The following is a 24,846-nucleotide window of genomic DNA, read 5'->3' as shown; positions in this document are numbered from 1 at the left end:
CCTTGCTCTCTCACACACACGCACCTGTAAGTGTGGCCATGATGCCTCCAGTGTGGGTTCATCCTCCTCAGGATCAAACTCGTTGCTGTCGCTGGGCGGGAGCGTTCGAAATATGTTATAGGACACCTTAGAGAGAGAGAGAGAGAGAGAGAGAGAGAGAGAGAGAGAGAGAGAGAGAGAGAGAGAGAGAGAGAGAGAGAGAGAGAGAGAGAGACACACACACACAGTGAAACATGGTTCTTCCTCTGGGTTTGTAAGTACAAAGTAGTATTACTAACAAGATGTGCGTTTTCTGTGTGTGCGTGTAGATGTGTTTTCCATGTGTGTGTGTCTGCATGAACATGCATGCGCGCGCGCGTGTGTGTGTGTGTGTGTGTCTAAGTACTAAGTATAAGTGTGCACATGTCTGTGTATATGCATGTGTGCGTGCTCTCACCATCTTGACCACATCTGGGTATGCCTGTGTGTGTGTGTGTGTGTGTGTGTGTGTGTGTGTGTGTGCTCACCATCTTGACCACCTCTGGGTAGGCCTGCTCAGTGAGGTACCCCCGGCTGACGGTGACGTAGTCCACCAGCTCGTTGAGGGTGGAGCGCTTGTACTCCTTCATCTTCAGGTCCGACAGCGTGTCCATGAAGTCAAACACAGTACAACACTGCTGCAGCTTCTTCAAGAACAGCTCCGGCTGCTCCACTGCTGGGACATCTGACATACGCACACACACACACAGAGAGTGGGGTTAGTGTGTGTGTGTGTGAGTGCGTGTCCATGAAGTCAAACACAGTACAACACTGCTGCAGCTTCTTCAAGAACAGCTCCAGCTGCTCCACTGCTGGGACATCTGACATACGCACACACACAGAGAGTGGGGTTAGTGTGTGTGAGTGTGTGTGTGTGAGTGCGTGTCCATAAAGTCAAACACAGTACAACACTGCTGCAGCTTCTTCAAGAACAGCTCCGGCTGCTCCACTGACCTATCTGACAAACACACACGTGTGTGTGTGTCCTAGGGCAGTATGGGCTGCGGACCAGCACCGTTGCGCAACGCGAAGACTGCTGGTCCGCGGAGTGAAATTAGGCCCAGTGCTTCGTCTGAATTTGCTCCTTGATCAAGGAACCGCGGAACGACAGAAAAAGAAAACAAATGTTACTGCAATCAGGAGGAAATACTTGCTATCTCGATGTCATTAAACATAGAGCCATACAATTAAGTGTTGGTATGAACACTCATTCAATGCATGCGTGTGCACGACAGAAACTGAAACTACCTGATAACGTTGGAAGCAAAGCTCCGCTTCAACCTGTTGGAAGGCTATTTAATTATTTAACGGCGTTTAATAGAACGACGTGGATTCTTGCAACTTCCATAGAAACAGAGCAGAGACCGTAGAATACACTGTCTAGCATTGAGTAGACCTAGGACTAGGCCTAGGCCTAGGCTTTGAATAGAACGTGGTCAAAAGCTATTGTAGCCTTATTAGTCTTCCTGTTAAAGGTCTCCAGATCAGAGATTAACACTTATCTGCTCCACCGTTTACCATACACAAAAGCTGGTATTGTGTTTCCTGAATGAAAATTCATAAAAAAAAAAACATGTCTTTTTTCTCCATTTGCCTACCAGTGTATGATGCTTGCATGAGGGAAACATTCCAAAACAGCACCCATATAATTGCTGTTTTATTTCTCATGCAAGCATAATGCAACCATGCAAAAGCAGTCTACTATATCTATACTACTATAGCAGTCTAAACTATTGTAATTATTATATCTTACATTAGTAAAGCTAATAGCTAGCTTTAGCTAAGCCTATTATTAGATCACACATAGCTAAACGATTAATTTGGCCCTGGCCACCACTCTGCTTCCTAGATGACTTGAATTCTGGAATCCAGTGCATGTTTTCCGTCACCTGCTCACGCTGCACCCCACAACGTCACCTGCTCACGCCTGCACCCCACGTCGTCACCTGCTCACGGTGCACCCCACGAACGCCGACGTTGTTGACTTATAACCAACATTGTTGATTTATAACCGACGTTGTTGACTTTATTGACTAATTGTTGCAGCCCTAGTGCTCATGAAGTCCAACACAGTACCACACTTCTGTAACTTCGGTGCAAGGAAATCTGAGTGAGGTGTGAGGCACTCACACACACACACACACACACACACACACACACACACACACGGACACAAACACACATGTGACCCTAAGTGGAAAAATCTGGTGCAGGCCAAAGGTCTGACGCACTCTAATTAAAATGTGTGTGTGTGTGTGTGTGTGAGTGTCTCTCTCTCCTTTCAGAGCAGCACGCCAAAGAAATGTTAAAAAACACACACACACACACACACACACACACAGTTAATCAGACTCAATCAATCAGTCAATTAGAGTGAGAGTTCCCAGTGTGGGTGCGTGCGTGTGTCTCCTTCTGGGCACCCAGTTGGCAGAGAGCGGGTGGCATCCTGTGCCAGTGGGAGACGTCACATCACTGATAATCACCTGCCCCGCCATCATTAGCACAATGCCACAGCAGGACACCACTGAGCGCGCACACACACACACACACACACACACACACACACACACACAGTCTGTATTCCAGCTGTGCACACACAGGTGGCGTGCACTGCATGTTCCTGCAGGTGTGGGAACGCAAGCCTCCCATGTGTAGTTCCACAGACAACAACGTCCTGATTTCAACCGGCAGGTTCTAAACCAGCGGGTTCCCCTCACTGCAGCGTGCCTTGGTGGGCTGGTTCTCTCTAGAACGCCAGAGGCTCGGGAGAACAGTGGACTGTATGTTCCCTGGTGGGCCGGTTCTGTCTAGAACGCAAGGGGAGAACTGTGGACTGTGTGTTCTCTCCATATGCTCCTCATCTCACTGCAAATGGAACTCCCGGAAACCATCGGACATATTAAGTGACCACCAGCATGTGCCAAATACTCCAACACACACACACACGCAGGACTAAACCTGAAGACTGAAATGGAACAGGAACGCCACCCCTCCTCTCCATACACACACACACACACACACACACACACACACACACACACACACACACACACACACACACACACACACACACACACGGACATTAAGTCTGGGATGGCACAAGGAAAGGAAACTTTACACCTCTCCAAAGACGCTCTCTCTCACACACACACTAGGGGTGTAACGGTACATGTATTCGTGCGGGCGTCACGGTTCGGTGCATGAATTTACACGGAGAACACACGGTATAAAAATAAATAAAACTTGCAGCACACGAATTAATACAATGCGGAACTACTGTTCGATAAGCGAGTTCATTAGGGACACCGAATCTGTAGTTTACTGTCTATGATATGTAGTCCCGCTTTAGCTCTGTGAAGTTTCTCATTACGAAAAGAGTAAGGTCCCGGTCCCTAACGAGGCTACAGTTTTTTGTCAGGTCGGCGGTCGAGTAAGTCAGTCAGAGATAGCAGCACCACTGGTAAGGCGAGTGGTGATGAGAGAGAAGAGAGGTTTCTTTAAAATCGCAAGTTTGGGAAAACTTCGGTTTCCCAGTCAGTTACAGACGAGAGAGTGGTGGATAAGACTGTGTCGGCAATGTTTCATCAGTTGTTGGGTATGTGAGTGGAAATACATTGAACATGCTAATACACATCCGACTCCATCACCCAGAAGTAGGTCTACCAATCACTGGAACGAGACAAAAAACATCTCCCTGCATTTCTTACCAGCCTTTAGATACACATCCAAATAGGGCCAAAATCTATGGCTCAAAATGATGTTGTAATGATGGAAAGCAAACTGTGTGGTGATCACCTTTATGTGCGGGTAACTTGTGTTGTGCTCTCACATGAAGAGCTGGCAGTAAGTGTCAAGAGTCAACGCTAACCAGGCTAATAAACAAACCATGTGAACGGTAGTCAGAAGTCATGTGACTTCTACGGTAGTTAGGATAGTCCGTTTATGAAACAAAAGGAGCAATTTCGTTTTTTTTAAAAGAAAAGCAAAATAGTGTGACATTTTCACAGTTAGTAGATTATTATACACACTGGAAAATATTGAGGCAAACTGTAGACCCTTCCATATACAACCAAACACGGATGTTGAAGGTCTCGCCTAAGTGTCTCCCCTAACACACACCCTCATATAATTATGCACACATGCAGACGCATATGCTGATGGACAGACATACGCATGCACGCACGCACACACACACACACACACACACACACACACACACACAAAGCTGAAGCGAGTCTGACTGAGACAGAGCATGGGGGCTGCATTCAGGGCCACTAAGGGGGAAAGCCCCCATTCTATAAGTGGAAGAGTGGTTTAGAGTTACTGCTGCTGTGTGTGTGTGTGTGTGCGTGTGTCGGAGAGGCCACGGTGCATGGCTTGAAATAGAGAGTGGTATGGGTGCTCTTTGTGTGTGCTGTGTGTGTGTTACCGAGCGGAAAACAGAAGTGAAGGGCCTTGAGAAAGGAGGGTTGGGATAAGAGAGCGAGAGAGAGAGAGAGAGAGAGAGAGAGAGAGAGAGAGAGAAAAGGCAAAAGAAAGGGGTAGAGAGAGGGAGAGAGAGGAAAGTGGAGAGTAAGCGTGTGTGTGTGTGTGTGTGTGTGTGTGTGTGTGAGCTGTTCCGACAGGTGGACAGAGAAGGTGACTGTGCCAGCACCTAAATCGAAGGATATGTACTGTATGAGCACGACCACACAAAAACAACACACACACACACACACACACACACAACACCTGAGTGAATGCACAAGTCCACACACGGAAAAAAACAAACACTCACCCAAAACGCATGCGCTAATGTACACATACACTCACTAACCAAAACTGGTTATTGCCCACACATACCTACTTACACACCTTCTCACTATCTAACACAGGGCTCAGTGTTGTGATGTAGAATCATAATCGTGAGAGCATGTTGTGGTCAGCACACCGCTGGACACATAGACAGACCCAGGCTACAGTCAGAGCTGCTCTGGGCTAGGATGCTAAATGCTAGGATGCTAAAATGCTAGGAGGCTAACTGCTAGGAGGCTAAATGCTAGGAGGCTAAATGCTACTCACGCTAATGGGACTGATTCACTCAGCTGTTGATCTCTTACACTGTTCCTTTGTTGACATGATCACTACCTTACTGAGAGATGGCAGTACAGCACACGGCAGCGACAGTGTTGGAGGAAGAGACTCCCTCTCTAGATACGAGGTCAGCTTTTTCTAAACTGCAGGAGCTCTTCACATGTAAAGACTGGAAAGCTCTGCTCCACTATTTACTGAGGGCACTTATCAGCAAGGTGTAGCAGGTTAGGTAGACCTCGCTAAAGTAGAAGTATGGTATTTATCAGCAAGGTGTAGCAGGTTAGGTAGACCTCGCTAAAGTAGAAGTATGTATCAGCAAGGTGTAGCAGGTTAGGTAGACCTCGCTAAAGTAGAAGTATGGTATTTATCAGCAAGGTGCTAAGAGGTTAGGTAGACCCGCTAAAGCAGAAGTATGTATCAGCAAGGTGTAGCAGGTTAGGTAGACCTCGCTTAAAGCAGAAGCATGGTATTTATCAGCAAGGTGTAGCAGGTTAGGTAGACCTCGCTAAAGTAGAAGTATGTATCAGCAAGGTGTAGCAGGTTAGGTAGACCTCGCTAAAGTAGAAGTATGGTATTTATCAGCAAGGTGCTAGCAGGTTAGGTAGACCTCGCTAAAGTAGAAGTATGGTATTTATCAGCAAGGTGTACCTCGCAGAAGTACGACGCAGTAGAAGTAGATATAAGAACACGTTTCTGATGTGCACTCTGAGCCTCACCCTTGCTGGGAGAAGACTTGGCCTGGGGCCAGGGTGCATGGGGCAGATGGGCATCATGGCACAGGGTGCATGGGGCAGATGGGGTACCAGGGGGCAACTCTCTGCCTCACTCACCCCAGATAGACGTGGAAATCTGCCCGAACGGCACCCTTCCCAGCTACCCAACGGCATTATTCTTAACACTGACACCATAGACTGAAGTATTTCCTTACCAAACAGCAAAGCCTCATCAAACACACACACACACACACACAGCCAAAGCAGATTAAACTATGCCAAACTAATCGGTCTTCAGTTTATCCAAATTTACTAAAGTACAACTTTACTAAGTACTAGGTAAACCTAACTAGCCAAACTTGTGATTCAACTCACTTGGCAAATCTTCTCATCAAAGTTCTGGGCTAAATCAAATAAAACTTCAACTGGTCTGAACAGAAAATCAAAATTCAACAAACCTATGTAGCTAGTAAATGAACAGACTGGTAGGCAGTAAACAACCTTGAGCTAGGGTAAGCTGCTAACCACACTTTAGCCTAGACAAACTTCTAGCGTGGAAGACAGCTAATACAGCCTGCTCTGACCTGCATACCCTAACCAACCCAGAGCAAACCTACACACACACACATACGTGCAAACACAAAGACACACACACACACACACACACACAGAGTGGCTGGCTGGTTTAGGTATATCCACACGCACACACACACCACCAATACGAGCACTCACTTGACCAGCTCTGCGTGGCAGTCCTTGTGCAGTACTGTCCTGTAGCGAGGCTGGCTTGATGGGGGGGAGATTGTGTTCAAAGTAGATCCGTCCGATCCACAGTTGCCCAGCAGCTCCTGAACTGGGACGCTGAGCAGCAGTGTTTGTGTGTATGTGTATGGCTATGGCTGTTGCTGTGTGTGTGTGTGTGTGTGTGTGTGTGTGTGTGTGTGTGTGGGTGGGTGTATGTGTGTGCGTGCGTGGCATAGAGGGAAGGAGGAGGCAAAGGCTCTGGAAGGAGACACCCTGGGGGTCAGGTTACCCCACGGGGGGGGTGGGGGCGGGGGGCAAATGGGAACATCAAGCAAGTCCAATGCCCCCCCGTCCAACCGGCATACCCCTCACCCCTTCACTGCCCTCACTCTGTGGGATGCACACTCCTACCCCGGCCACAAGGGGACGCACTGCAGCAGGCTTTCTTCTGCCACTCTCACAGATCGGCTCAGATCTGGGATTGGCTCATCGGTCTGTGAGCTGGGATTGGCTCATCGGTCTGTGAGCTGGGTTCGGCTGCTCAGGCATGCGAGACTAAAGGGTGCCGTGCCCAAGTCTACCCACGCTGCACCTCTCCAGTGCTTCCTGTATGAGCCAACAACACCACACACTTTATCTCCAGGTTCCCCAACAACACCACACACTTTATCTCCAGGTTCCCCAACAACATCACACACTTTATCTCCAGGTTCCCCAACAAGCTCACGTCTGATCCCATATTATTGGGCTGTGCAAAAACAAAGTTACGATCATGACACAATTTCAGATTCTGCAAGTTCCAGAAAAGAATGCCATACTCTTTAACTTTGATTCCCATGGAAAACAACTTAAATATGCAACGACAGACAGACAGACAGACAGACAGACAGACGAGTAGCAGGCACCTGTTCACCATCGTCCATGCGTGGGAACCAATTGTGGAACGTGAGCGTGGCACTAGAATGCCTCCGCATCCGTGCTGTTCTAGCAGCTGACCTGGGGTGGACTGGGCTGGTTCCATATAGAACACAGATGACACAGCTGCATCATGGGAAGCATAAGCCTAGGCAGTAGACTTGGCTAACATGGCGGCTACAGCCTAGCAACATGAAAATGCTCGTCACACAGATGTCACACAGCATATCACGTGAACGAGTGAAATCTAAGCATTCCAATGAAATAGAAATGTAATCATATTTGCATTCTGCACACACGGGAAGTGATCAGCGAGACCTGGCGAGACTGCCACCTAGTGATAGACCCACGAAAATGGCCTGGTTTTGAGTTGACGTGCAAGAGTCACTGATTCGACCCAAAGCGGCAACCGAGTTATGATAAAATGTCCAGATTGTGCGTGTTCATGAGTTTTCGATCGTCATATATTTCATTTCCATTCATCAAAATCACATATAAGGTGTGTTAGAGTGTTTAGTTTCGTAATTTTAAAAAAAGCTAAAAACTTAATATTACGTTTTTGGCACTCAACGCATGGGAAGGAAAAACGTAATATTACGTTTTTGGCACTCAATGAGTTAATCTTTGAGTGCCAGTTGAGTTCATACAAACCCTTGTACCAAAAAACCTTGTGTGTCAAGGCATTCTTGAGATATAACACTTAAGGTGTTTTTGACCTTGACATTTGACCTCCAACATCAATTCACTTCATCTTTGAGTCCATACAAACACTCATACCAAATTTCAGGCATGTATGTCAAGGCATTCTTGAGATATCACGCTCAGAGTATTCATGGACTTGACTTTTGACCTCCAACATCAACTCACTTCATCTTTGAGTCCATACAAACACTCGTACCAAATTTGAAGCATGTGCGTCAAGCCGTTCTGGAGATATAATGCACAAAGCATGAGATATGGCTGTGACTTTTATTTTGACACATGGGAAACACTTCAACAGGATGTGTAGTTCAGGGAGAGCCAGATTGTATGCTTAGAAGCTGAGACAGTTGGATTCACAGGTGACACCTGTGCCAGTGTTCTGATTAGCCCGGGAACTACTCTGGGAGCTTAACAAGTGTAGCTGGCTTTAGGCCATTATGACATCACAGCCTCCATTCAAGTCTATGGGGGAAACATTTGCTTTTTAACATTTTTAATCTCCTATTTCTCCAAAAGTATAAACGTTTCAAAAAATCTGAAATGATAACTCTTGTCCAATTTCAGACCTACACAGCAGTTATTTCAACATGTCTGTACGTTAAGCGGTTAGAGCTGCATTCATTTTTGAAAAATTAAAAAGAAAAGGTTATAATAAGGAGATTTCAAGATGGTGGATTCCATCCACTATAACTAGGTTATAAGAAGAATACGCCAGGGGATTTCAAGACAGTGGATTCCATCCACTATAACTATTATGTAAATTGCTTAGACATAGAGTATCCCACCATCATGGTTCTTATATGGCCAGATTCCAGACAATCCCACTTACACGGTTATGAATACTGGTATGTATATTTCTACTGGGATATTTGACATTAATGCAATAAAAAGAGGATTTCTTGATATAAAGTCTGACATACGATATGCAAATAATCACATCATACTTTCCCAGATATGGGTAGCCCAGACTGTCCTGAAATATGAAGATATAGCATCTATAGATGGCCATTACATTACATTCAGATTAACTATCTGAACAACACAGGTGACCAATTCTGCATAATTTCATGGAGTGCTGAAATGTAGCCTACACTATTTTTGACTATGTCTGAACTGTAAAACAAATATGCTTTGTGGTTGTGAACTTGTTGCAGTATCAACAGAAATATTCTACCTGTGTGTGTATGGTTAAAATTCAGAAGTGTATATAGTTCAGTGTTTCCCCTACAATGTATTCATCAGCGGCGCAGTGCCGCTCCTGGAATTCAAGCGCCACTGCAGAAAGAGTTGCCTAATTAAAAAAATAAATAATAGACGCAAGTGAACTTCAGGAACGGCTGCCGTTCGTTCAGGTTTCATGTCAACAAATAATAGTAGGCTAACGCTGAAGGAAAGTCAGGATTCCACAGGAGATCACGCTTTGTTTGTGTTTATGTTTATTAGCAGACGCAATTTTGTGCAAAAAACGAGCCTACATTATGTTAACCAGGGAACCAAATTAAACACGCCAGCCAGATAGCTCGCCCTACCTTCAGTAGCCTATTCCCAGATAAATCCACGATTGTTTCGCTTTTGTTTTGTGATACAGGCAATGCTTTCAAGCCCCGTGTTGTTAACATACCTAGGCTGTGAAACTAAGGTCTAACTAGCCTATTGGTGGGTTTAATTGAATTTGAGTAATAGGATACGCAAGCATTTACATCTGAGATAGTTTGTAATTCCTGTAGAGCTCATCAAAATTATAGATATGATACAAGACACTTATCTGCTATAATCCAAGTGAATTTTCTTCGCATTTTTGACCATTTATTTTACCAAATGACATGGGAAACATAATTAATTTCATCCACATATTCTTATGCACCATGCACAACAACGCTACTAAGTTAGCTTAAAACCGTGAGAATCAAGCCAGCTGCCACGGGTCCGCCACGGCATTAAAGTGACAGGCACTCAATTCGACTTGCACAGCACCAATACAGTGTAATGGCATGAAAGAGAAGTCTATATAGTTTATACAGTGCTGTGCAAAAGTTAAGACACCCATGCTGAAATTGACTAAAGGGAGGAATAAAAACATATTTTGCCTTTTGTCTTAATTAAAAAAAAAATAGGACATCAATTATTTTTAATGCATCATGTATCGTAAATAAATACACTATATATAAATGTTGTTATGCACAGCACTGTATATTCTAAATAGTAATAGTTTGTACAGTGGCCTACAGTGTACAGTTGTACAGTGGCTAATACTAATAATGTAAATGAAAAAGGTGAAAGAAAAACATGAATAATCCTGTTCAAGTACTGCAATAATCATGCTTGTGTTGATGGTTATGTCATAATTTGTAACTCAATCTGTCCATTTCTTTCACAAAATCCACCAGAAGTCACAATTAGGGGAGTCATTTTTTCAAATGTTTCTCTTTTTTTGGGGGCTTTTACGATCAACAGCACCGCTGCTGGAAAAAATTCTAGGGGAAACACTGTAGTTTAGGCTACAGCAGAAATATTCCACCTGTGTGTATATGGTTAAAATTCAGAAGTGTATATAGTTTAGGCTACAGCAGAAATATTCCACCTGTGTGTGTATGGTTAAAATTCAGAAGTGTGTATAGTTTAGGCTACAGCAGAAATATTTTCATCCATAGATTACAATAAGCAAGTCTAACCTCTGAATTTCTTTTCAAAGTGCACCACTCACACATGCGCTCGTACACACACACTTTCCCCTCCCTCAAACAAACAAAATAAACACGCACTCGTACACACTCACACGCGATCGTACACATTCACACAAGCGCATGCTCGTACACACACTCACACACGCTCATACACACACACACACACCCTTCCCACCAACAAACAAAACAAACATGCGCTTGTACACAGACACACACGCTCATACACACTCACACGCTCGTACACATGCGCTCGTACACACGCTCGTACACACTCTCTCGCTCTCTCTCTCACACACACACACATATTCCCCTTTCTCTAACAAACAAAACAAACACACGCTCATACACTTACAAACACACACACGCACACACACATAACAGGCTTTACTGAGAAGCCTAATTTAAAGCTGAGCATGACTTTGCAGCAAGACACCCTAGTGTTACGTCATACACATAGTGTTCTGTCACTTATAAATGGGCCTCTGCAAGGTATATACACACACACACACACACTCTAATCTCTACCCAGGGCCTGACAATCTCATACACACACAGACACACTCTAATCTCTACCCAGGGCCTGACAATCTCTCTGCCATAACAATAGATCCCAAGACAGATGTTGTGTTTGTGTTTGTTTGAGTGTGACTGCATATCTGCACAATGGATGCATGCTTGTTGCACATGTGTGTGTGTGTGTGTGTTGTGTTGTGTTGCCCACTGACTTTCAGCATCAAAACACACATCTCCCTGTGTGTGTGGCATTTTCACCATGGGTGACAGCCAACAGAGGTGTGTATGTTGGCGGAGGATACTGTGCGAGTGTGAGTGTGTGTGAGTTTGTGTACTCACACACATTTAGTCTCCTGCTGTCCCTCCTCCTGAATAATCGCATGGGAGGCCTTCCTCCTGGTGGTCAAAGGTCACACGCTGCTTGAGGGCAACTAGAGATGCCACCCAGACTGAACCCCAGTGCATTCTGGGACAGTGCTGACTGGCCTCAGTGAACCCCAGTGCATTCTGGGAGACCTCAGTGAACCCCAGTGCATTCTGGGAGAGTGTTGACTGGCCTCAGTGAACCCCAGTGCATTCTGGGAAAATATCCACTGGCCTGAGGAGGCGTGTTTTATCATCGTTAAAATAGGGGTGAACGATTTTGGAAAAAAATCTAATTGCGATTTTGCTCACCAATATTGCGATTGCGATGCGATTATTTTTAAGCTCTTTATCTTCTGTTATTCAACAAAGACAAGCAATATATTACTCTATAGTATGACCAACACAAAATTAGATAAGTTAAACATAAACTGTTCTTTCCTGGAGCCCAGGCCTATGTTATGATGGCATTAGGTCATTGAATAATATTGATGAATGACATTTTTTATTTAGCTATTTTAATCACATTAGTAAACCTATATTTGTTGAACTTCCAGCCTTGTAAACATTTAATGATTCTTATACGGTTCTATTTTATGTAGATATGATCTTCTTTCGTTAGTTAACAGTTAGGTCTACATGCAGTGGCACTGACACGGCTTCTCCTTGTCCTGTGCTCTCCGCGCACGCACGCACGCACACACACACAGAACCGCTCCTCTCCTCTGTTGGCTACTTGCATGTGAATCGGAACAAACTACTGTAGATTGTTGCAGCACAAATAAATGCGGCCAAATGACCGGTCCGCTCGGTGTTAACTAAAGGTTAGCATCATCAACACCGCAGCGCAATACGCATGCATGCAAACTAAGTAGTTTGTTTATATCACAACAAAGCCAATCGCGGAGACAAAACTCTTTAAACAGGCAAAGTTAGCAGCAATTAGCAGCATGTATGTAGCCTAGAGCCTTAGCAGGTAAGCTAATGTTGGAACAGCTGGGTTTTTGGTGGTTAGCTGTGTCAACTACTTGCGGATAACATTATGCATCAATTGTGAGATGAAATGTTTGTGTAGCCAACCCCCTTGGATATCGCAAATGCCCCCACTGTCACTGTACTCCAGTAAACAAAGTCCCCAGTGCACAGGTGAAGGGCTGCTGTGCAGCCTAAACACTCGTTTAAACACGAGTTTTAATCATCAGCTGGACAAGTGAACGAAGTTACCAGCCAGAGTAGCAGCACAGGGGAATTATGAACTAGAACCAGGGACATGGCAGGTTCGAGCAAAAGGTAATGAAGAGGTTTAGTTTTAACCAAAGTAGCTCTACTGATCAGACCTTTCTTGACACTGTTAGCTGGTCCTCTTGTTTACATTTTTTGCTTCTTCAGTGGTCGGTGTGAAGAATCGTGGCGCATCGGCAAGCGCAAGTATAAATGCGTTTTGGTGACGTCACATATTACGAAGCGTAATCGCAGCCTTTGCGGTTTGAAAATCGTGTTTCATCATATCGCGATATTATCGCAAATGCAATAAATCGTTCAGCCCTACGTTAAAAGGTCAATAATATTGATTGATACTACCGGTATTATTATTGATAATAAGCTACCAGTGTCTGCTTCCATGTGCTTCAGGACTCACATGTCAGTGTGATGAGATACACCTCAAATCACCAGACAGCCTTTTTCCACCGACAGACAACCAGTCCCATTCCCCAAAACAAACATTTGAACTATTCTGAGCATTTCCACCAAACAAAAAAAACGCTTTGGAGCATTGCACCTTGGTTCGGAGCTTTAACCAGAAAATAGTTTTTTTTCCCCCTGTGAACCGGAGTGGGCGTACACGTCATTCTACCATTCAGAGAGGAGAAGGCTAAAAGCATGAGTTTTCCGTCCATATCCACTCTTGCCATGAGTAAACAAAACTAGTCAGCTAGCACTACACCACAGACGTTAACTAGCATTTTCAACTTGTATGCAACACCCATTGTTGATGACGCACCCTGGGTTCGGTTCTAAACTGGTGGAAATGTGGGCTGGTTCACTACATAGCACCAAGATTCAAAGAACTCTGAACGAAACCGGTTCAAGAATGCGTTCTCCAACTGTCGGAAACGGCCACACTGTGTGAACCTGGCCCCGACCCAGCAATCCACCAGCTAATCAGATGATCAGGGGGACATATAGACCAATCAGCTGGCCTGCTCTTCGCACACAGACCAATCAACTGTTCTAGGAACATTGGCCAGTCAAGTCCACAGTCAACACTTGCAAATATGGTCCAATCACCTAAGCGTTTGCAGTGAACACAAACCAATCCTATTGAGCACAGTGTGTGTGTGTGTGTGTGTGTGTGTGTGTGTGTGCGTGTGTTCCTATTGAGCACAACTGGATCAAAAGCTCATTTGTTTAACAATCCTCCAGGACCTGTGAGGTGAACTTTGCTTCACTCGCATGCATTTTGGTCCAAACACTTCGCTTCTAAGCTTCTAAGAAATCTTACAAGGAGAGCAGGTTAAAAAGCAAGGCGCGTGTGTGTGTGTGTGTACGCAAGTGATGTCTACATTTGGCCTTAGAGCTACATCAACATCCACTCTCCACAGACTGGTGGACAAATATGAAACACATGACATACACTCATATAGTCTCACACACACACAGATAACTCCAGGAAAGGGTGCAGTGAGACGCTGACGCATGGGAACACAGTTTAATGTGTGTATGTTGATGTTTTCATTCCCCTTTTCAGTGGCAGCAGGTTTTAATGACGGAGACACAACATAGACCGGTGCGTTACGATGGTGTGATACGACGGTGTGATACGATGGTGCCTTACGATGGTGCCTTACGATGGTGTGTTACGATGGTGCGTTACGATGGTGTGCATTACGATGGTGTGTTATGACGGTGTGTTACGATTGTGCCTTATGACGGTGCGTTACGATGGTGGTTTACGATGGTGCGTTACAATGGTGCGTTACAATTGTGCCTTATGATGGTGCGTTACGATGGTGGACTGTGAGACCGGACGCCAACACAAGAAACTGCTACCACATGTTCTTTTCTGATGAATCCATCGCTATAAAGGACTCCAGTCGGATGAGGTGGTCCACTGTACTCCTCCCCTTCCTGAAGCCACATTGATATTCAGTCAGATGTCCCGCTGTTTCAAGCATCCAAACTAGTCTATTGTTCACCATCCTTTCCATGGTTTTACATAAACAACTAGTCAAGGCTATTGGACGATAGTTTGTCTTTGCCTGGTTTGGGAATTGGAATAATAAATGCTTTCTGCCAAGACAGAGGAACATTTCCTGATTCCCAGAGTGCATTAAATATTTTCAGGAGCTGGACTATTGCATTGGATGGCAGGTTTTTTAAGAACTGATAGTGAATTGCATCAGGGCCCACTGCAGTGTCATTGGAGTTTCTTAAAGAAAGAATAAGTTCTTCCATTGAGAAAGGCTGATTGTATGGTTCTGTATTATCTGACAGGAAATTCAACACCTTACCCTCCTCTTTCCTGCGCAGAGCTTGAAATTCAGATCGACAATTTACCACAGAGGAGTTCTTTTCAAACGTTTCAGCAAGCTTGTTAGCAATGTCTTGTTTTGTTGTAAGAAGACCTTCTTGGCATTTCAAGTGCTGGACTTGTGGGTTACCACCTTTTGCTTTCATCTTTTTAATGAAACTCCAAACCTTTTTTGAGGACACGTCGGATCTAAGGCTGGAAACATATTGTCTCCAGCTTTGTGCTTTGGACTCATTGATAGTTCTACGTGCTTGAGCTCGGCAGATTTTCAATTTAATGAGATTTTCTGTTGTTGGATGTTTGTTAAAAATTCTCTCTGCCTTCTTCCGGGAATACAGTTGCCCCACCAGAGGGCCGATGGACATTTGGGCCATAGGTATTAAACATTGCATAGTTTTTTAAGGATACATTATTATTTGGTTATAGGTGAGTCTCTTGAAGACATAAAACAAGAGGATTAAAAAGTGCAGATAATCGCTGCAGTTCAGAGAAGTTTGCTTTACAACCACAACAGTTCCATTGTATAATATGGCTAGCTATTGTCATATGGGTAAAACAGGAACAGGGCCCTTGCTCCTACTCTTGGGGGAGGAGCTTTGACTGCGAGGGGTTGGAGGTTCCTTCATTTCCACATCCTTAGTTTTCCTTTTTATGTTCTTGACTTGGTTTAGACTGGGAAGAAGTACTTGTTGATTTATTTTTCTCTTTTGGTAGTTGTGGGGGTTCAGGCATGAGTGACGATTGACTGGCAGTAGTCTGGGAATTCATATTTTTTGTTTTACTTGAAGTTGAAGATGTTTTGCCACTAATTAATTGCTGCTTATCTTTGTGCATCCAGGTAAAGTCAGTTTGACAATCAGTAGACTTCGTAGGGGGTTTCACAATAGAAGCAAAAGATTGCTGGAACTTTGACAAGGAAAATCCTTCCACCTGTTTCCTCGCCTGTGGATAGGTTATTTTCTTAGTGACCCTAATCCTTTGAATTTCTTTCTCTTTTATCCATACAGGGCAGTCCTTAGATGGGGCTGGATGGTTCCCTTGGCAGTTGCAGCATTTTGGTGGTCTTGTACAGATCAGTTCACGTCCATCTTCTCCACAGGTACAGCAGACACTTTTATTTTTGCAACTAGCAGAGCCATGGCCAAATTTGTGGCAATTGAAGCATCTCAACGGATTGGGGATGTATTTATCAACCTGCACACTATCCAATTAGGATTCTTTCAGTGGGATCATGCAGATTGAAGGTCAGGATGTATGTACCAGTCTTAATGATTTTGTCATCTCTTTTTAAGGTAATTCTCCTCACATGAGTTACTCCTTGTTCGTTCAGTTCAGTAACTATGTCAGCTTCTTCCATTTCATTCAGGTCTCTAGTGCGGATTACTCCTTTGCAGCTATTGAGATGGGGGTGAGGAAAGGTCCGCATAGGTATTCCTGCTAAACTATTACAACGTAATAAATTGTCTGCATGGGACTTTCTTGCACATTCAACTAAAATCTGACCAGAATGCAATTTCTTAACGTCTTTAACCGTCCCTGCTATTCCTGCAATTCCTTTCTGAATCGCCAAAGGGGACAACTTAGCAAGAGGCGTGTCTGGTGATTCAGATTCAATAATTATGAATTTGGGCCAGTTATTCATTTTAGGGGGGTATATAAACGCTATGTCAGAGCCGTTGTCCGAATCGTAATCCATGACTTTTTTTGTTGGGTTGATTTGTAGCCATATTTTGTGGATACAAATTCACCATCTCTGCTCCTCACCCACCTCGGAGCCCAACAAGGGGATGCACAGAGCTGCGGTTCTCCTTCAGATATGCACCAAGGTTACAGGGATGGTATGCTCGAGCGATGAAAACAAAGGGTTCATATCACTCGATTGACCCTATGCCAAAGTCTTTAAGGAAAAAATAAAAAGCATGGTCCCTCAAAATATTCCAAAGAACTTTGACAAGCCGGTTGATTGGAGCGGGTCCCTCCAACCTCCCGTCTAAGTGAAGTAAGAGCCAAAGTACTGTGTTGGACCTGTGGGGGCCGCAGCGAGCCACATTCCTTAAGCACCAGGCGATCGTCCTCCACTGACACGGGTAGCAACATACGGCAAACAAGTCGCCCCATTTGTCGCCTCTTACGATCAGCAAGGGGGTGCTAGGGACCTGGAGAGTGAGTGTGAGTGTAAGTGTGTGTGAGTGTGTGTGTGTGTGTGAGAGTGAGTGTGAGTTAAGTGTGTGTGTGTGAGTGTAAGTGTGTGTGAGTGTGAGTGTGTGAAACTGACCTTTAAGCAGAGGGAGAGGGGTGAGCTCGATGGGTTTGCCCTGAGAGCGGAACTGAGAGGAACTCTGGGAGCGCTTCTGTCGCGCTTTCCTGACCGACTTCCGAGAAAAGCCGTCCACTTTGTCCACTGAGGGAGGTACGCTGGCCGCTGAGGACATAGCCCTGATGGAGGGACAGACAGACAGGGGGGAGAGAGAGAGAGAGAGAGAGAGAGAGAGAGAGAGAGAGAGAGAGAGAGAGAGAGAGAGAGAGGTCAATTGTAGGTCAAGCAGTAAGTCTGGTCAGACACTTGAGAACTGTCTGTAGTAAACATCAGATACATCAGCACACTCAACACACACACGACAAAATACACACATAGATCATCCGTCTCATACACACACCATAATCAGCAGTTAAACACACTCCTGACTAGGGCTGCACGATATATCTAAAATCTATCGTTATCGCGATATCAATGCTTGCGATAGACATACCGCCAAGATTACTTAATTTTCAATACATTTTCTACATTTTTGAATGTTAACATATTTTACCAAACCGATGCCGTCATGCTGCCCGAGAAGCCCGTTGATCCCCTACCAGTTTAGGTGCGCGGTGTTTTAGGTGTTGGTGGGAGCTAAGTCGTGATGGCTGAAGATAGTGAGCGAGGTAGGCTACACTTGGGTGAAGAGGGATTGGTGACTAAAAGGAAAAGCACGTCTGTTACATGGAAATATTTTGGTTTTATGAAGGATGACGTGTTACAAACACAGTGCCAAATGAGTCCTTCTCCACCGCGGTTAAAATAAACAATTTCTTTCAAGTATCGCTATAGGATCAGAAGATATGTCTTTCACTGTCTGTAAGGCTTGTATTTCATGATTTGCATTTAGCAAAAAGCCCCAGACAGCAGCGGAGAGGTAATCAGGATTCGCTATTTGTAAAGTTGTTTAGCCTACTTCGTTGGATCAGGCGATCGCAGCCCCTTACTTTCACTTTCCGCTGCCCTCGTAGTCTAGCGTGGGATGCGCAGCGTATGAGGTTACAGACTGGGCTACTTAAGATTTTAGATGAGTGACCGCCGTGATATAGCTTAGGCTAAGTAGCTTTTTTGCTAGGCCCAGCGAAGGCTGGCAATGTGGAATATTCCGCTGGTTGGTGCACAAGTATTCAGATTGGCTGTCTATCCGTCTTTTAGGAGGATTTTCCACACAACTTCGATAGTCAGTAGGTCTCTTAGCTGTCCACTTTCACCAGGCCATATTATAGCCTATATTACTTTTATGTAGAAAATTATACATTTATTTCTGTAATTATACACGGGTTTCTCGTTTACCAACAAAACTAGATGCGCGCGCAGCCATGGGGCAGAAGACGCTTGGTAGCTGTCCACAACGTTATAAACTTAACCTAAATAGTCGGCTGCTGTAAGCTACAATCGGAATTTTTGTATACCCCTGTTGTCTCAATGATATACCATTTCATTTCAGGCTATATTTCAGAGTATGCCGTTCATTTGCTTTATTAATATAACATTGTATTTTGTCATTTTTGGTGAAGACATGCATTCCGTTAGGGATATTGAACATTCTCTAACCATCGTGATTTCGAATTGGTGCAGTTTTCAGCATAACAACTCATTTTATTCTATTCAAGGAGAGCACTGCTCTATGCTGTTCTATGGTGCTTTCTGCCTCTTAGTTGCGCAAACATGTTTTCATGACGTTGCATAGAAATCCATGTATACATTTACCCCCAAACCACAGTCATGCACAGTCTATGCACAGTCTATACAGTCTATGCTAGCTGCAAGTAGAATGGAGATTTTATTATTTTTTTTTAAATATCGCAAGTTATATCGTTATCGCAGGACTCAATAATGTTATCGCATATCGCATGTTTTCCTAATATCGTGCAGCCCTACTCCTGACCCAAAGGCAATTCTCCTTCAGTGCCCCATCCTGCTGCAGCAAGAAACCCCTAACCCTACACTGCAGAGATAGAGAGAGAGCGAGAGAGCTGGAGTTTGTCATTCAAAGGCCGTATTCAAAGGCCAGAGCTGCCAGCTCCATCGCAACACACAAAACATGCAAATGCACACCACACACCTCACCTCACACAACGAACCTGACCACACACACACACACAAACACCGCTCTCACTAGGGGTGTCACGATTCTCCAAATCCTCAACTCAATTTAATTTTCGATTTTAAAGTCACGATTCGATTCGATTTTCGATCTTTTTTTAATATTACATACATGTTTTGCACACTCCAAAGAGAGCCAAGGTTCATGGAATATGTACTTATCAATGTGCATTTTAAGCCTTAAAGTAATTTTGGACTGTAACTAGGTCATCTTTTCACTTGCTTAGTTGAGTAGGCTAAGTTAGTGTTAATTGAAGTAAATGAACGACAAAATACTTCCACACCGGTGATTTCAGAGTAGCAAGAGGGGCTTCGATTTCGGTGGGTTGATGTGTATTTTAACTGGCTGCAGACTAAAATGAGAGGAGTGTTGACGCCACAGTTCAGCACGTGCATGTGTGTTTGTGCGTCTTGGCATACATGCTGGACGTGACATTGGGGGTGTGGCTGCATTGTCGATTCTACTTTCTAAGTTCGAGTTCTTCTACTTTTAAGTTCGAAGTTCGAGATTGAAATGTAATTTCGATCGATTTCGATATAAAATTTGTGACACCCCTAGCTCTCACACAGCCACCCTGACTCTACACACACACACACTCAACACACACTCAACACCGCTCTCATACAGCCACCACGACCCTCACACTCACACGTACACACACAGAATGGCTAAACACACAGAGGCTTCTGCTCTGTAATCTGGCCATGTCGCCAACAGACAGCAAACCCCCAGTTAAGACTTGTTCAACTGGGCATCTCACTTTAAACTGAGCTTTCCTCCTAGATCCTTATTACATAACAGGCCAGCTGACACACACACACACACACACACACACACACAGAGGGATTAAAAGTGAGGGAGTGAAGGGGGGGGGCTTAACAGGAAGTCAACAGGCTTTCACAGGAAGTCAACAGCCTTGGCAGAGCCAATCAGGCTGGAATAATGCACAGAGGTGGGAGAAAGAGCGTAGGTGTCAGAACACACACACACACACACACACACACACACACACACACACACACACACAAATGGGAATAATGCACAGGACTGCAATAGAGATGGCACCTAGATGTCAGAATATCACTCCATTTGCTCTACACATGCACCTGCTTATCTAAGTGTGTGTGAGTGTGAGAGTGAGTGAGTGAGAGAGAGAGAGAGCGACAATGGTCTAAGAAAGCAGAGTAAATCCAGTGGAATTGTGCATCGGTTTCTCACTGACTCTGTCCTCACTCTTAAGATATACGTCACCTGCACTGCATGCTGGGACTGCTCCATGTGTGCTGGGAGGACTTAGCAAGTGGTAGTCTCATTCACTTCGTGCAGTCAATGTGTGGAGATCACATCGGTTTGTTTTCCCAATTCCAAAGGCTTTGCTGTGTCCTTGTGTGTGTGTCTGTGTGTGGAGTAGATGAAACTATGAGGATCGCTCTGCACAACTCAGAGACTACCACTTGCTAAATCCTCCCAGCATCCAGGTGCCACAATGAGGGGCTGTGATGGAGGTGAGGACAGGAGGGGTGTTAGACGTTAGACACAGGGAAAGGAAAGAGGTGATTAAAAAAAACACTGAGGGAGAGAGAGAGGAAAGATAGAATGTGTGTGTGTGTGAGAGAGAGAGAGAGAGAGAGAGAGAGAGAGAGAGAGAGAGAGAGAGAGAGAGAGAGAGAGAGAGAGAGAGAGAGAGAGAGAGAGAAATGCCAGTGTATAAGCGTGTGTTTGTGTGGATGTCTGAAAGGGACCATAACATGCATGTATACATATTCTGACCCATGTCCCAGGGCCTGCAGAGCATGTAGCCCACTGAGGTGCCTTCTTGGCGGGTAGCTGAAACAGCGTCCTGCCACAAGCACCAGTTTGCATTGGCTATGCCGTGGTGCTAGGCCACGATGATGATTATGATGATATGATGGCCAATACTAGCCTGGATTACCCCCACACTATCAAACCTAACCATCCCTATCAGGTCTGTTAATGTTAGTTATTTTACTGTTGTGTGCATGTATGTATGTATGTATGTATGTATGTATGTATGTATATATATATGTATGTATGTTTGGCGTGACTCCACGAGAGTGTGTGTGTGTGTGTGTGTGTGTGAGTGAAAGAAAGAGAGAGCTACTTCTAAGTGGCCCTAATCAAATGTGCTTAATGAAAATGACAACAAGACATAAATCACACTCACACAAGCATACATTTCTGTTGTGAAACCACAAAGAAAGCCTGAAACTACCCAAATCTGAACAAGATTGTGTAGGGACTTGTGTGGTGGACGGCATCATGAAGCAGTTAGTGTAAATCAGATATGGTTTGGCTCAGAAGAAATGTTTCGAAAACCCCTTCTGTAATGTCACGGAGATCTGAACTGCTCACAAACCTGAGATCGCCATGCACCTAGTGATACAATCCCTTGTCAACAACGTATGACAGGGACTCCTTGGCTCAATGGGGAGTAGAGGGGTCTGATACAGATAGGAGATAACGGGACCAGTACATTTAGCCACCTACGCAAGAAATTACATCCCAATAACATCCCAACGGCAAGACGACCGGTTCAATGTATGCTTTAAGGACTGTCTTCAACCAGATCTAATATCAGAGAGGCTTAGTCAACGTTAGACTTTAAAAGATGTACTACGGATCTCATCAGTCGTAACGTAACGTTAACGAGGTGCATCACGGAAAACGACGTGCAAGTAATCGTTGACTCATGCTGAAAATATCCTAGAATAAAATAAGTTTTGATTGGTCTGGCAAATAAGCAGTCTGATAAATCATCTAGTGGGACGTGCTGTATCAGATCGACAGTTAATTAACATAAAGTAAACTAGTTTTACGGCCTGCAAGTTAAGAAGCTAACCTTAGCTATCAGTAAGCTAACTGCATAACTATTCCAAGCAATACACAGAATAAGACACGGATAGACGAGCCTCGCAACAACAGAGAAATAACAACAACCTGCACTGAAAGTATATTATACATTTATGTTAAGTATAATGCCTAACCTAAAATAACAGTTACAACATTCAGTGAAAGGCTGTTCCAACGATTGCTTCCCTGGTGTACTGTAACACGGGGCAGTTTTTAGCTAGTGCTAACTTAGCTAGCACTAACAACATTCCATCATTACTACTGACTGCTGAAAAACGTTTGCTGTCGAGCAAAACAGGCAAGCCAAACACAAACGTTTGCTATTCAGCTGGCTAACTACCTAGCTGTCTGTAGCTAGTCAGCGAGGCACAACTGTCTCTCAGAAAACTAATATTGATGAAAATCGTATCAATTATATATTGATTACATAGCTATCTGGAAGTAAGTGTGTATGGCGGTGAAGCTTGGACATTTCAGGATGACAGTGATAGTTCTTAGCGAAGTATAAATGAGTCAGACAGCTAGCCAACTAACGTTAGCTGCACACGGGTCGACTGATCAGCCATCCCACACATTTCTGGATGTAGATGCAGACTGCTATGAAGCCAGTTGGCTACCAAGCTAACGTTACCGTTAGCTAACGAGCTAGCTAACAAGACGTGCTTCAAAGAGCTGCAAGTTAGCACATAAGAAAAGCGACTAGCTAACATTATTTGCCTTACCTTGATCCTCTGTATTTTGGGTGACGAAGATGTTGGCGAGAGGAGATCCCTTCAAATCAGTTATTTCCACAAAGATATTTCCAATCCTGTGCAATTGGTCTCTTCCAGCAGCGGCTACACCAGCAGAAAAGGCTATCTTGGCCTTTTTGAACAGCCAAACCCACAAGTACCTTTTACCTTCTAACGAAATAATCCTCCGTGTCCCATTAATAACGAAATACGGATGTGTAATGAGATGCACCGAAATGAATCACATTCCCTGATTGTTGATGGTATCACCAACTTGCAGCACACCACAGGGGTTTCAGGTTATTTTCTTCAGAATGTGTTTAATTTGGGACAATCTCTTTTCACCCTATTGTCAATATTACTGGGCTGAGTCCATGGCACACATAACATCAGACCCACAGGAACTGCTGGTTGGCTTGGGCCTATGCCCGATGTCCATTGGACGATTTGAAGAATGTAAAGCATATGATTGGATAGTGCACTGCGTCAATCATTAGTGAGGCACTGAGACTCCGAGGCAGATGAATAAGGAAAGATTGGTTGAAGAGTGACTGCTCGGGAGATAGATTGGGCAGGAGGCGGAGGACTCCTCTTCGTCAGGAATGAGGATAAACCTGATGGGCCCAACCCTAAGGGGAGGTTACACGTCTTATTCCAGAAGTCAAAACTGAATGAAAATGTCAAACGCTGATTCAGACACTAAAACAGGCTTGGTCGGCATTTAAAAACTATTGTATTACATTTGATTAAAAAAAAAAAAGTCAGTCAAGCCAAGCCAAGAAAGAGTAACTCAGTGTTTTTTTTTTATTAGATAAATAGTATAATGCTATTTTGAAGATTATTATTATTGTCATTAGTCATTTATTATGTATTATTTTAAATGTATTTGATTTACTATAAACTGTTCTTTAAAAGAAAAAAAAAATGTTCCTGTAATATGTATTGTTCTTCTACAGTATGTAATAATAATAATAATCCCGCTGGATGCCCTAAGAGGCGCTTTTCCCTTTGGCCTGATTTAGACACTCAACATCTTCATCACTAACCTCCCTTCAACCAAAGTTCAAACCTTCAGCTCCTCGTCTTGTGCCGTCTCCAGTGGAGCGCAGGTAGCAGTATGACGGGCATGAGTTATGGGGTATTCTCTCCAAGTTTCACTGACAAAGGGTATATGAGTCCTCTTCACCTCATCGCACCTTCAGAGGGAAAGAGTGGAATGATCACATACAGAATGGGAGCCTTAAGCTCAACACCAACACTTCCTGTTTATCAGATGCACTCAACACCAACACTTCCTGTTTATCAGATGCACTCTGTCTTTTATTTATTCTTCTTTGGATTTTTTAAAATTATTCTATTTTATGCACCGATACTTTCCTCTTTACTTTCCTTTTTAACTATTGCTATTTTATTCTTTTGTTTACTATTACTCTTTGGTTTTGTTTATGTTTATGTAAAGTACATATAATTACCCCTGTATATGAAGTGTTATATAGATAGTACATATAATCACCCCTGTATATGAAGTGTTATATACTGTAGATAAGCTTGATCTGAGTTGATTTCTAGCTCACTCTGGTT

At 44.0% G+C, this 24,846-nt stretch overlaps 1 protein-coding gene across 2 annotated transcripts in view; it reads right to left on the bottom strand.

Annotated features, from left to right (window-relative positions):
• ppp2r5eb (protein phosphatase 2, regulatory subunit B', epsilon) overlaps nucleotides 1-23,665 on the bottom strand; it is a 29,957-nt gene extending 6,292 nt beyond the window's left edge. The window contains exons 1-4 of one of the 2 annotated variants that reach the window (XM_048250118.1): nucleotides 23,257-23,665; nucleotides 17,533-17,693; nucleotides 507-703; nucleotides 25-126 (exon numbers count right to left, since the gene is read on the bottom strand). In XM_048250118.1, coding sequence (XP_048106075.1) covers nucleotides 25-126; nucleotides 507-703; nucleotides 17,533-17,689 — 456 coding nt within the window. In that variant the 5' untranslated portion in view covers nucleotides 17,690-17,693; nucleotides 23,257-23,665. Of the gene's footprint in view, nucleotides 1-24; nucleotides 127-506; nucleotides 704-6,536; nucleotides 6,578-17,532; nucleotides 17,694-23,256 lie in introns of those variants that run through there. The other variant, XM_048250124.1, reaches the window with a different exon arrangement.
• Between the last annotated feature and the right edge of the window lie 1,181 nt (nucleotides 23,666-24,846).

This window comes from Alosa alosa, chromosome 1 (assembly GCF_017589495.1).
Source record: "Alosa alosa isolate M-15738 ecotype Scorff River chromosome 1, AALO_Geno_1.1, whole genome shotgun sequence".
NCBI lineage: Eukaryota > Metazoa > Chordata > Actinopteri > Clupeiformes > Clupeidae > Alosa > Alosa alosa.
Note: the sequence above shows the minus strand (reverse complement) of the source record. Positions and strands in the feature narration are given on the sequence as shown.